Consider the following 13,073-nt stretch of genomic DNA (forward strand, 5'->3'; position numbering starts at 1 on the left):
TACTCTTTTCTTTCCTCACGCGAGATGGCCATTCCGCTACAGGACCCCCTACCCCTTGTTGCAGGTTCGTACGTATAGGTGACCTCAGGACCATCCCTGTGTCAAGCAAGCATTTAATTCCCTTCGGCGCGTGAGTGGACAGGACTGCGAAATGACTGGACCCGCAATCATTTCTTCCCGTGCCCGGGTTTGAGAAAAAAGGACCGGAACCCAGGAAGGTCTGGCTTCAAGGCTGAACTGAGCTGGGACGACTTGATCAAGTGACTTAAATAGAAGTCTAGTTTGGAGGATGAACGAGTTGGGCCTGACTTATTCGAGGGCTTAGGAGCCTCCTGGTTGTGGGCTGCTACTATCGGTCCGGCCTCATGGTGGGATGGAGAAGCCCAGCGGTCATCACATAAAATGATTATATATTTTGTCATTGTAGATATAAATAAATAAGGATTGAAATTTACGTTCAATAGGTCATTACATTATAATATTTTTAATATATAATATAATTTAAGAAAAAAAACAATCAATCCTAATTAAATTTTAAATTTTAAATTTTATAGTGTAGGAAATGACTCAAAATGTCTAAGGCAATCCAATATCACAAACAACACTAGAATGGTGACAAATTTTTGTGGTTGATTCCTCATGCCAACCTCATTAAGGCCAATTATAGATTGTAACAATTAGATATAATTCATAGGAAATTGTTCATAAAACAAAATTATATCTTTTAATATATAACAAAAGAAAATAAAAAAATTAAATTTGTCTTTAAAAGATACAATAGGATTAAAAATATAAAATTTCATATTTTTACCTAAATTTGTCCCTAAATTAATATTAAACATCGAAATATATTCAAATATTATGAAGAGTTTAATTTACACTCTAAAATCCTGATAGCTTATTTAATATTTTATGATAATTTGAGGGTAAATTTAAATTGAGGATTAAGTTTGATATTTTTTTTATATTTTCATTCATGATAAATTTAAAATTGTAAAAAAAAAAATTAATATTACGGTTTAAGAGTTAACAGTATTTGGTTTAAATGGAAAAAATCAATCGAATCAAATTAATTTAAAATTTTAATTTTATTTTTTATTGTTTTCAGTTCTATTCACTTTTTATTTTTAAAAATTTCAATTATTTTATTTTAATTTGATTTTAATAAAAACAAAAATTTTAATTATTTCGTTTCAATTTGATTTTAATAAAAATAAAATCCGTAAAATTCAAGATCAGCAATAATAGTATTAATAATATAGAGATTAAACATAATTAAAATTAAAATATTTTAATTAAATTTTAAAATTAAAATATTTTAATTAAATTTTAAAATATTAAAAATAAGATAAAAAAATAAATAATTTATTAAAAAATTCAACCAATCAAATCAAATAAAATCAAAATGAATCAAATCGATTTGATTCAAATCAATTTCTAATCAAAATCAATTTGATTTAATTTTTATAAATATTAAAATTTTAATTTTTAATTTTTTATTTATTCAATTTTATTTGATTTTAAATCAAATTCAACTAATGTTTATTTACCAATAAATATTCATTTTCTTTTCTTATCATCCACACCAACTTCGTCTTCACAAGTCGAGCCATTTGACAACCTTTGCTTAGTAACCATTAATGGGAAAGAGTCTAAAAGTGAACTTGATGGGCTAGCCAATGATGCAGCGGTGGGTGGACCTTAGCTGAGGGTGTACCTTAGATAAGCGTTAGACTATTTAGTTAGTTGGATTTAAAATTAAATTAAATAAAAGTTAAAATTTAATTACTAATAAAAATTAAATTAAATTAAAAGAGAAATCAATTTAATTCAATTTTATTTGATTTGGTGAGTTAAATTTTTTACTGATGTTTTTATTTTTTACATTTTAGTTTTACTATTTTAAAATTCAATTAAAATATTTTAATTGTTTAATTTCAATATTATTAATTAATCGATTCGTTTCAATTTTATTATTTTTTATTAAAATTAAATCAAATCAAAATTATTATATTTTTTAAAATTAAAATTAAACTAAATCAAAAAATATAAAATCAAATTAAAATTTTAAATTATTATTCGCTCCACGGTGCGACATATTGGGCAAGTGAAGTTCAATCGGAGCACATATCAATAATTCAATTTACTCTCTATGTGAAACATGTGTAGTTTGGCAATGCCGTAACCGTATGGCATCTTCCACTATGATTCCCAAATAAACAGAGCACTCCGTGGGTTCGCCGTTATCAATCTCTTGGGGACAAATTAGAGTGTGTATCGGTTATTCCATGTCATGGAATGACAAACCACTATCAATTTGACAGCTAAATAAATTTAAAAAAGAAGCTGCTTAGAATTTTTTCTAAGTTTATTTTTCATAATTTTAAATATATTTTTTATAATTGTTTAGATTTTATTAACGTCCATTAAAAAAATATTTTTTTAATTATATCTAAAATTTTAAATTTTGAATAATAAATAACCTTTTAATGTATCATTATTATCTTGAAATCAAATTGAATTTTAAAAAATTAATAATAAATTATAATATAATTTTTAAAAATTTACTTGACTGATAAAATAGTATTTAATGTAAATATTTTTATTTCAATATATTTTAATTCTATTAATTACTCATATTTTTTTTTTGAATCAAGAAAAACTTTATTTATCTTGTAGAATAATAATCCAAGAGACAATCAGGAATGTCAATCCAAATCTTGAATCTACCATGATGAATAGACTCTCTAGCTAATAAATGGGCGGCTCTATTTTCTGAACGCCGTACCCAACAAACATGAATGTTACCCTGAGACCGCATAACATCTTTGCAATCAGAAACAACTAATCCAAACTTTAAAAAGTCATCCAGAGGAGAGCGAATAGCCAAGGCTAAGGATTGGTTATCCGTAAAAATACAACCCACCTGAAGAAAACAATCTCTAGCATAAGATAAACATTGACGCAAGGCCAAAACTTCAGCAATAACAGGTTGCCCACCCCCCTCATAGAAACCCGAAATTGCAATGGAAAAGAAGCCTTCCAAGTCCTCAAATACTGCTGCAAAACCGAACAAATCAGCACTAGCAAAGACTGCACAATCAATGAATGCAATCCAATCAACTTCAAGAGTGGTAGCCTCAACCAATGGGAGCACATGAGGAACAGATGGGTGGGATAACGTCCTTGGTCGAGACACAAGTGAAGCCACATAATCATTAAAATAGGAACTAGCAGCATGATGAACCTCACTGGGTGACAAAACTTTATTGACCCACAATCTTTCATTCCTAGCATGCCATAACTTCCATGCATGTATAGCCATACGTGCAGTCTTTTCTCTGCCAAAAGTATTATAAATATGAATAAAGAAATCCATGAATATAGAAAAATCAACAGCAGTAGAAAAACCAGCAAGTCTCCATAACTCAACAGCCATTGGACAATGCAAAAAAACATGTGAAATAGATTCATCATGATCACAAAAAAGACATGCAGCAGGTACATGTATCCCACGCCTCAAAAGAATATCCCGAGTAGGAAGCACTCCACGACAAGTACGCCAAAGAAAATCCCGAACTTTGGGAGGAACATCAAGAGACCAAAGACGATTCCACCTATCATTATAACCCAGCACACCAGTCCTACCCGACAATTCTAAGGCACAAAAATAGGCAGATTTAACTGAGTACACACCCTTCTTATGCAAGTGCCAAATTAATTTATCCGGTTTTGGGAATAGAGGCAATGGAATAGTAAGAATAGCTCTCATATCAGCAACACTAAAAATATTCATTAGCTTCTCTACATCCCAACGCAACTCACCTTCAACAAACAAATCACATACTCTCATGGCTTCAGGAACAAACATCGCCTCATCTAAAGGCATAAAACCAATATCCCGAGGAATCCAAGGGCAATTAACAACAAAAACCTGCTTACCATTATATACATATCAAGATATTAACGAAAAATTTAAAATGTGAAATAAAACAAAACTTTATGAATTGAAGTCTTTACTATTTCATTTTATTTAATATTATTAATACAGTATTCATATATGAACAAAATTCATATAATTTACAATATATAATTATTTAATATATAATATTTATTATTATAATTTATAATATACATAAAAATTGTAATTTACTGTAAACTGGTGTTATTAAAAAATTCCTGTGATATTAGGAAAAGTTACAGATAAAAACAAGTGGTCCCGTAGCTCAGTTGGTTAGAGCGTTGGTCTTATGAGCCGAAGGTCGCGGGTTCGAGCCCCGCCGGGACCACTTTTTTTTCTTATTGTCCCTGTCTGATTAATTTCTATTTTCTTACCAATCAACGGTCCACATTCCACCATAACTCGATTGAAGCATCAATTAGCTGTAGGATGCCCAACTCTAAAGCAATAATCACGTTAATATAATATCATTTTGTTTGGTTCTAACAATACACGCAATTATTCCCTTCAATGAACAACACCACACTCGCCCCATTCATCAAATTATCGAGAATTTCATTAATTATTCATTATTATTTTTTTTTATTGCAAGTTTTATTATTTTTCAATTATATTAAAATGATATTATTATTCTCTCCCAACTAACAGTCATGTAGACTTTTTTATTTTTGCTTTCAAAAAAAATGTAGACTTTTATATTTCAAATAAAATAATAATAACAATAATAATATACAAATAATTTTTTTCCACTAATTATTTTTTTTAAATGAGAATCCGTTTAATTAAAAAAATAACTTATATAAAAAATATTTTTATCAATAAAATAATTTATTTTTTATTAATTATAGTTTAAAAATAAAGTGAAAAATTACTTATTTTTTTATTTAACCAATAAAATATTTTTTTATTAATTATTATTTTAAATATTGAAATATCAAAAAATTTAAAAAATAATTTTTTTCGTCAAATAAATAAAGTCCCACGTGATTAGCTTCAGTCATCAAGTTGATGAGAGCTTAACAAGCTAAATGCACTCGTTTCGTTTCACTTCTCACGTGCTACACCATCAATAAAAATGTGAATTTATCAATTCATATCAAACAATACTAAAATTGTGCATTAATTTATCTATTTTTAGTATAAATTTATATAAGTAATTAAATTTTTCTTTGAAATAGTTAAATTTTATTTAAATTTAATAATTTATTTAAATATATAATTTTATATTCAATAAAAGAACACATAATACATATTAAGTTAAAGAAAATTTATAAAAGACTATTTAGGCTCCGTCAGAAATTTCAATCAATATCGTTTTATTAAAATAAAATAAGAGAAAAAATAGGATAAAAGACTAAAAGTCTTATTAAAATTTCTCAAAAATTGAAAAATATTTTTCTAATAGTCAAGAGAGTATATTTATAATATAAATAAAATTCTAATATGCAAAATTATGAAAATACTTAAAATATCTAAAAAAATAATTAAACTGTAAAATTGATCTTCTAAACAATAAAATTTTCATATCGAACTTTGTGACAGATTTACGGCTCTCGTCACACTTTTGAAAGTCGTGCATATCGAAATTTCCTTTTCGAAAAGTTATCGTTGATTTCTATTGGGTGTCGGTAATAAAAGTTTAAGTCGGTCTAAGTCTGCCGTAAAATTTAAGGGTAACGGTTACATATCAAGAATTTTAAATATATATAATTTTATTTATTTTTAATATAAATAATTGAGCTACTTAAATATTAAAATCTCTACTCAATTAAACGCTATGATTTTTGTATTATGCTAATGTCGATTCTCTAAATGCGGAGTGATGCTATGATTTCCAGCTGCTAATGGAGATTTTTTTATTTGTTTAAAAGCCTAAGAAGTCTTTAAAAACTCTTGTAGATTTTATTTTAAAGATAAGTCCAACCTAAATAGTTGAATTAGCCATGTGCTTAACCTCAGCAACTTGCGGCTTTCAAACGTTGACATCGTTTTTGTTTGTTTCAACGTTTTGTTCTCAGTTTTTATTTTTCTTACCCTTTGATCATCTATTGATTTTTTTTTATAAAAATTACTTTCATCGTTATAATTTTTTTTACTGTTTTTATTATTTCACTTTCTTTTTTTCATTATAATGATATATAAATAAATTATTATAATTTTATTTAATTTTATCTTATTTTTAAAAAGTATTTCAAAAAATTTCTTAATATTTAATAAAATTTAATATTTTTAAAATAGATATAATTAAAAAATTAATAAAAAAATAATCTCTTTTAATATACATAAAAACATAATAAAATTATAAAACAGAAAAAATATAAATTATAACCCTTCTAGATGGGGTGAAGATAATCTATATTAAAAATATTTAAAATTTTTTATAATATTTAATTATTAAAATTAAAAAATAAATTAATTAATAAATCACTTATGAGTTTTTTTAGCAGGGGGTAGCGGATAATAAGTTTCCCATAATAAATTACCTGAATAGCCACCATCTCTATCAACTCTGATCGTTGTTGGGTCACTATTAAGCATCCTTTTGCTGAATTTTTCAAACCCAAATAAGATCACACTCACACACACAGATACATTCATATCACAATCCCTTTGCTGGCTTTCCTGGTGGCTGAGGTCTTGATTGAAGGGCAAAAAATAAAAAAAGAAAGAAAATTCTTTGATTAATTTTTATAATACATATGTAATAATTTTATACCATTGATATTTGTTGTGTAGTGTATTTTGAAGGGTAGAAGGTTGGTGATGGGGCCATGGCAATCCATATTTCCACACCCACCTTTTATTCTTTTCGTTTATTTGTTTTTTTCAGGCTTTTCTTTTCCTTCACTTCAACTACTGTTGTCAACACCTTTTGTTTCTCCACGATTTTGAGTGCCCATTTCTTGAAAAGATCCTACTCGACCTTTTTCTACTCTTTCTCTGGTATGTCTTACTTACCCAGATTTTCTTTTCTTCTTCTTTCGTTTTCTTTTTTGGTCCCCTTGATATAATTGAGTGGATTTCTAAATTTTACGTGTTCTTCACTTCATTGTTGGACTCAGTAGTCTGATTTTAGTAAGAGATATTGGAAAGATCTGGGTGCTGTAATGATTAGTGAAGTAGTTTCAATCTATCTGATTGGTCTGCAATATAAGGAATTTAGTATTGAAATACATTTTCTTGTTTGATATGCAAAATTTTTCTTCTGGGTATTGCAGTTCAACTGCTTTTGATGTGTTCTATATTTCATTATTTGATAGAGCAAATTTCTTCCGGAGTACCCTTTCTTTTTTTTTTTTGAGAGAGAGAGAATTGCCCTTATGTTGTTTGAGGGAAAAAGGTGGAATTGGGATTGGTGTAAGAGAATGGAATGGTCAAAGATGGCTGTATTTCACAAATCGGTAGTTAGTTTCCATTTTCAATTGGTTGAAGTCTAACTATATGACATTATAGATTTTTTTTTTTCTTTTTGAGAGGTAGGATTCTCTGATATTAAAATTTTCAGCTCTGCAATTGAGTTGCTTCTGATAGAAATTGTAATCTCTTTCCAATTATTTTATTATTTATGATTTGCGGTTCATTTGGTTAAAATTTTTTTTGCTCAGCATCTGTTTGATAAATCAGAAAAGGAAAGAAAAATTGCTTAACAATATAATTTATGCGCTTATTAGTCTGTAACAACATTTTAGCTTTGGGAACTTGTGCAGAATGCTAATGTTGGTTGTATTGATAATGCTATCAGGTTCATGATAAATTGGTTAAACTCAGCTGATATCAGGAATGGGTTCTGGTGATTGGTTTAAGACAATAATTAGTTTAAAGAAGACGAAGGAAGATAGTTCAAAACGAGTGAAGGTATTGAATTCTCCATAGTATTTTCTATATATAGTTAGTTTTTTTTATTATATAATTATAATTTCATTTCCATAATAAAACCATACAAAATTCACATCTATGAAGGTTGTTGTACTTTGTTCAATGGCCATAATGTCTTTTTTTTTTTTTTTTTAAATTTTGAATAACAAGTGTTCACTCATGATCTACAGTCTATACAGTCAGCTCATTCTTGGTATAGCGTGTACTGAAAAATCTTTCTCAGTGTCCATGTTAAGAGTTGATATCAATTTTGAACATAAGGCTAATAAGGGCTATAATTATTAGTTTGGGCATCACCTCATCTGTTCTTGTAATTTGAGACAGCGTTCTGCTGCTGCAAAATCAAATGGCTTCAAATGGAAGAACCGACCACGCAGGGAGTCTGCTGCTTCTGCTGATGGCAATCCAAACGTGCCAGTTGAGGACTTGGCTGCCACTCGGATTCAAACTGCATTCAGAGCGTATATGGTATGACTAGCTACCTCATATAAGCTACTTTCATTGAGTTAGTGTCTTAGTTTCATGTTGTTAGTAAATGTAGATTTATCATTTCTACCATATTGATTAACAGGCATATTGGGTTTTAGATGTCAGTGAACTCAACACTTAGGGATTGAGTTAATCAAATGGTTGTAAAATGTTGGATCTAAATATTTTGTTGCAGTTGATCCAATTAAACCGGCAACTAAATTCTCTTTGCAAGATACAATGTAGCATACGATGAATAATACCAAATTGCCAATAAAACTGATCTGAACTGTAGTTTTAGCCAAACACAATATGCAGCTTTTCTTAACAGAATCTTAACCTTACTCAGTTAGCCACTAGTTACAAATCGATAACTAAACGGTAAACCTTTTGGCTGATGAACAAGATGTAGATGACAGCTTATCAACCTCTTAACATTTCTGACTTCTAAGTAGTATTCTTTCCAGTCAGGAAAAACATATATAGTTATTAGTGATGATTGATGTTGTGGGCCAGTATCTTTTCTGTCTCCTAGTCTATTTATCCAGATTTCATACATAAGAGACAAAATTGGTTTTGTGATTCCTTGTAGATTGTTTTTCATAGCTCTTGGAGGAGGTTTATCAACTCTCTCTCTATCTCTCTCATGTGCATATACATGCATATGCATAAGGTTATGCATTTGTTCCTGGAGTCGCACAGCACACACTTGTATGCATAATACTTGTTAATTTTTCTCCTCATAATGCAGGCTAGAAAAACTTTACGCCGTTTGAAAGGAGCAACGAGATTACAGATCCTGACACAAAATTATTCTGTTAAAAAGAAAGCTAAAATTGCATTGCACTGTCTTCATACATGGAGCAAAATACAGGCTGAAATTAGATCTCGCCGACAATGTATGGTAATAGAAGGCCGGTTAAGACAGAAGAAATTAGAAAATCAACTAAAACTTGAGGCAAAGCTTCATGATCTAGAGGTTAGAATAAATCTTTAATACTGAACCACTTATACAGAGTATTTTATTTGTAATGATTCAATGTTGAAGAATCTGGAACAGATGTTGAAGTCAGTCATGTGGTCCTAGATTTTTGGCAATGGGAAGTTAGTGTCTCTTGTTTGTTTGCTCTGGAACTACGTCCAGAAAACTTTTGCTCCTGTTAGAGCTCCCTTTATCTAGAATACCATCTCTACCCTTTTCTGCAAGTCTTTAACGTCTTCCTTATGTTGTAACTTTTAGGTGGCAAAAAATGTGGACATTTTTGTTGATAGTATAAAAAAAAAATTATTTGCTTATTTCTCTTTGTACTAAAAATTGGATGTGAGGAATCCTTCTTTGCTGGTGGTAGTCCTTTAATTTCCATAGTTATTTCCACCGAATTACAGGTAGAGTGGAGTGGTGGCTCTGACACAATGGAGGAAATTCTTGCAAGAATACATCAGAGGGAAGAAGCAGCTGTTAAGCGAGAGCGAGCGATGGCATATGCCTTTTCTCATCAGGTGACTCATCGTCCCCTCATCATTTAACTCGAAAGTATCATTTGCACGATCTTGGGCTGAAAAACAAAAGAACCATAAATTGCAGTGGAGGGCCAACTCAAGCCAGAACCTTGGGCTGGTCAATTATGAACCTGGCAAAGCAAATTGGGGTTGGAGCTGGAAGGAACGTTGGATTGCTGCTCGTCCATGGGAAAGCCGAATCCCTGCTCAGATCATCAGTCCAAAGAAAGTACAGAAACAAGAGAAGAACAAAGCCGGTAGAAAAACCAATTCACCAACTGCTAAAACTCCAATTTCATCTAAACCTTCTTTGTCCAATGGGAAGGGAAATCCAAAGGCCCGGAGATTGTCATATCCAGGTGCTGAAAAAGGAGCTAGACATGAAGGTAGCATTAAAACTGAAGAAGCTAAATTTTAAGGTGAACCGGTATCTTAGTTCCTGTCCAGAACATTAGTGGAAGGCTTAATTTTTAGTCAGTTGTGTGGTAAGGAAGGGAAGATTCTTTTATCTATTTGTTCATTTCAGATTGTGTACAAAAGGAGTGGTTTGGTTGTGATATACTTCAGCATGCAGTCAAATTGACGAATCCATGCACCTATTGCTGCAGCTGTCGAAATTGGTGTTTTGAGAATAGGCCTTAATATTTTAGAACATTGGCCTGGAAATGGGACTGAGCTGATCATTCTTCTCTGTTTTTTATCTTTATTCCCTCAAAGAAATTATCTGATCTGTATTATTTGAAAAATCCTTTGTATCTATAATATAAATGGAGAGCATTGTTGGAGTGATAAATTTCCTTGCAAGAAGCTTCTTCTGAAAACTACTTCTGTTTGATTTTCTAGGCCTGTTTTGAGGTTCCTCAGATTCCATTATTGTCGTTTCCTGTCAAGTTTCTGTTTACAGTATTATCTCAATGAAGAGTGAGAACCAATGTCAAAGGATGAACTTCTTCCAGCTTATGAGAAGAATCTAACCGTTGTTCTGGGGGAAGTGAAACCTTTGAATCATTGGATGTTTCATTATATATCATTAATCCTTGGCAACAAACATGAGAAGCTAGAAAAAGAAAATATATAAATTTTAGGTAGAATAAATTTTAATTTATTAAATTATATTTTTTCCAAGATACAGAAAACCAAGGTTCAGATAATACAGGACAAGAAGGTCCACTCAGCTAAAATATTGGATCTAAAGGTAACATCATTAATAAACTTCTGATCCAGAGAATGTGCAGTCTCATTTCCACTTCAACGCACAAGAGAGAACCGAGATTCCGAAAAGGATGATGCAAGGGAATTGGAATCCCGAATTAGCTCTGCGAAAGTTCCATTGCAAGCTTGAATAACCACGAAATTGTGGCCCTCTATAATTATTTGTTGAAACTAATTTCTCTTAGCAAGAAGAAGAGCTTCTTGACAAGCTAGTGCTTCCAAAAGTAATGAATCTGTGATAGAAATTCACAAATGATAATGCCAATCGAGAATCATTCCTTGTGCATTACGAGCAATATTATTGTTTACATCCTTATTTATAGATATTTTCTATATATTATTTAATACTTTAGTAAAATTAATATTTAAATATTTTTAAATAAAATCATATAAGTTTAGTAATATAAATGATAAGATTATATTGAAACACAGTTTGAAATCCTTGTCTCGCCAACTGGTCTCCCCAACCAAAATAAAAACATACAACTTTATATCAGTGGTTTCAAGAATATATTGCTATGGAAGTTGAGCTTCATCAACCTGATGACTTGGTTTTGGCCATGAGCATGTCTCAACTCTATGAACAAAAGAATTGGACAGAGCAACATTTGGGACCTCCAGCTGCACATTCCTCAGAAATGGTCAGAGAAACAAAAAATATCAGGTCCATCAAATGATTGAATCAAGAAGAAATGGAGGAACGCAGGCACTAGGGACTATGCTTCAACTGTGATGAGCGCTTGAATTGTGATGAACCATTCATTTGAGAACACCAATGCAAAAAATTATTTTGGATTATGAAGAGTACCAAACAGACACCGCACGAATACAGAACAATCTCTTGAAATTTCCTTGAATGCAATTACTAGCATTCGGAATCTACAGGCCCTTGTGATTAAAATTAGAGGGTTTTCTTTCCTCAGTTAAATACAGGACTAAACGTTTGAATACCTTAGCCGATGCACTTTCTAGGTGAGATGTGGATGCTTCAGTACTGTTGGTCATTTCTATGCCTCAACTTAGCATAATTGATGGCATTCGAAGATAGCAACAAAATTGTACAGAAGTCCAACGCCAAATCTCTCTCCTCACTAAAAACAAAGCAATAGACCCTTGGAGCTTCAATCTAGACATTCTTTTGTATAAAAACAGAGTTTATGTGCCTCGCATCTCTCCTTCTATTCAAGCCATTTTAATAGTGCTTCACAACCAAGACCATGAAGGATATAAAAAAACTCTCTTTTAAATCACCCGAGATTTTTACTGGGTGGGGATGAAAAGCCAAGTTAAGGAATTTGTCCATGCTTGTGGAGTATGCTAGAGACACAAAATTTAAACTATTCAACCAGTAGGTCTTCTCCAAGTACTTCCTGTTCCTACTCAAATATGATCCGACATTTCATTTGAATTTATGTAAGGATAACCAATATCTGAAGGGAAAAATGTTTTGTTACTTGTAGTCAATGGCTTCTCTAATTTGTTCATTTTCTCCCTCTATCTTATTTATATATGACTATAAGTGTGACAAGATTATTATTTTATTATATATTTAAATTATATGGCTTACCTGAAACTATGATTATTGATGGTAATGTTATTTTTATAAGTTCATTTTGAATTAAATTATTTTAGTTAAATAAAACTTGAAAATCTATTATCTCCATGTAAACTCAGTTTCCATAATTTATATTCGAAGACAAGTGCATTTTGAAGGAGGAGAGGGGCGTAATGTTAGCGTGCCTTTGCACGATATGCTGATGGAAGGAAGAAAAAGACGTTAGTTGTTCAAGTTCTGATAAATTTTGATAGTTGAGTTTTAGTTATGTCTATAGTGTCACTGATCGAGATGCCATAATTGTAGTGATGTTTCAAGTTAGAGAGCCATTTTTTTAGCAGTATAGCTAGAATATATTTAGTCAGATGTTGCTCTTTTTGTATTTAAAATTTTATTGATGTGTGATATATTTATAAAGATCCAAACGAGAGGTTCTGACACTATATTAAATTTAAATAAAATCTAACTCATTTAAAAGTTTAAAAGAAAATAGTGTCCATG

The 13,073-nt window shown here is 30.6% G+C and overlaps 2 protein-coding genes and 1 non-coding gene across 6 annotated transcripts; 2 read left to right on the top strand and 1 right to left on the bottom strand.

The window, feature by feature from the left end:
- Positions 1 to 2,668: 2,668 nt before the first annotated feature.
- On the bottom strand, positions 2,669 to 6,861 carry LOC110603989. The gene is made up of 3 exons (XM_021742002.1): positions 6,819 to 6,861; positions 6,445 to 6,506; positions 2,669 to 3,934 (listed from the first exon to the last, which is right to left on the bottom strand). The coding sequence occupies exons 1-3, from the start codon at positions 6,859 to 6,861 to the stop codon at positions 2,669 to 2,671; spliced, it is 1,371 nt and encodes a 456-aa protein (XP_021597694.1).
- TRNAI-UAU lies at positions 4,216 to 4,289 on the top strand. Its single transcript has one exon. It is a non-coding gene; the product is annotated as a tRNA-Ile (tRNA).
- On the top strand, positions 6,579 to 10,598 carry LOC110604271 (protein IQ-DOMAIN 9). 4 transcript variants are annotated; one of them, XM_043951614.1, is made up of 6 exons: positions 6,579 to 6,904; positions 7,704 to 7,816; positions 8,123 to 8,305; positions 9,057 to 9,284; positions 9,692 to 9,805; positions 9,891 to 10,598. In XM_043951614.1, exons 2-6 carry the CDS (start codon positions 7,742 to 7,744, stop codon positions 10,221 to 10,223), a joined length of 933 nt encoding a protein of 310 aa, XP_043807549.1. In that variant the 5' UTR covers positions 6,579 to 6,904; positions 7,704 to 7,741; the 3' UTR covers positions 10,224 to 10,598. The 4 variants fall into 4 exon arrangements, with proteins under 4 accessions (XP_043807549.1, XP_021598128.1, XP_043807550.1 ...); XM_021742436.2 differs by having other exon boundaries at positions 6,588 to 6,904; positions 8,162 to 8,305; XM_043951615.1 differs by lacking the exon at positions 6,579 to 6,904 and adding an exon at positions 6,938 to 7,362.
- Positions 10,599 to 13,073: the final 2,475 nt, after the last annotated feature.

Source organism: Manihot esculenta, chromosome 16 (genome assembly GCF_001659605.2).
Source record: "Manihot esculenta cultivar AM560-2 chromosome 16, M.esculenta_v8, whole genome shotgun sequence".
Taxonomy (NCBI): Eukaryota; Viridiplantae; Streptophyta; class Magnoliopsida; order Malpighiales; family Euphorbiaceae; genus Manihot; species Manihot esculenta.

Bases quoted from the DNA above. Each gene is read 5' to 3' on its own strand.
- LOC110604271 (XM_043951614.1), top strand. From the start codon at position 7,742: ATGGGTTCTGGTGATTGGTTTAAGACAATAATTAGTTTAAAGAAGACG. The intron at 7,817-8,122 runs GTATTGAATTCT...TATAATTATTAG, and splicing joins ATAGTTCAAAACGAGTGAAG to TTTGGGCATCACCTCATCTG. The intron at 9,285-9,691 runs GTTAGAATAAAT...ACCGAATTACAG, and splicing joins CAAAGCTTCATGATCTAGAG to GTAGAGTGGAGTGGTGGCTC.
- LOC110603989 (XM_021742002.1), bottom strand. From the start codon at position 6,861: ATGGGCACTCAAAATCGTGGAGAAACAAAAGGTGTTGACAACA. The intron at 6,507-6,818 runs GTAGTTGAAGTG...TGAAAAATTCAG, and splicing joins AACAAAAGGTGTTGACAACA to CAAAAGGATGCTTAATAGTG. The intron at 3,935-6,444 runs GTAATTTATTAT...AATGGTAAGCAG, and splicing joins TAGAGATGGTGGCTATTCAG to GTTTTTGTTGTTAATTGCCC.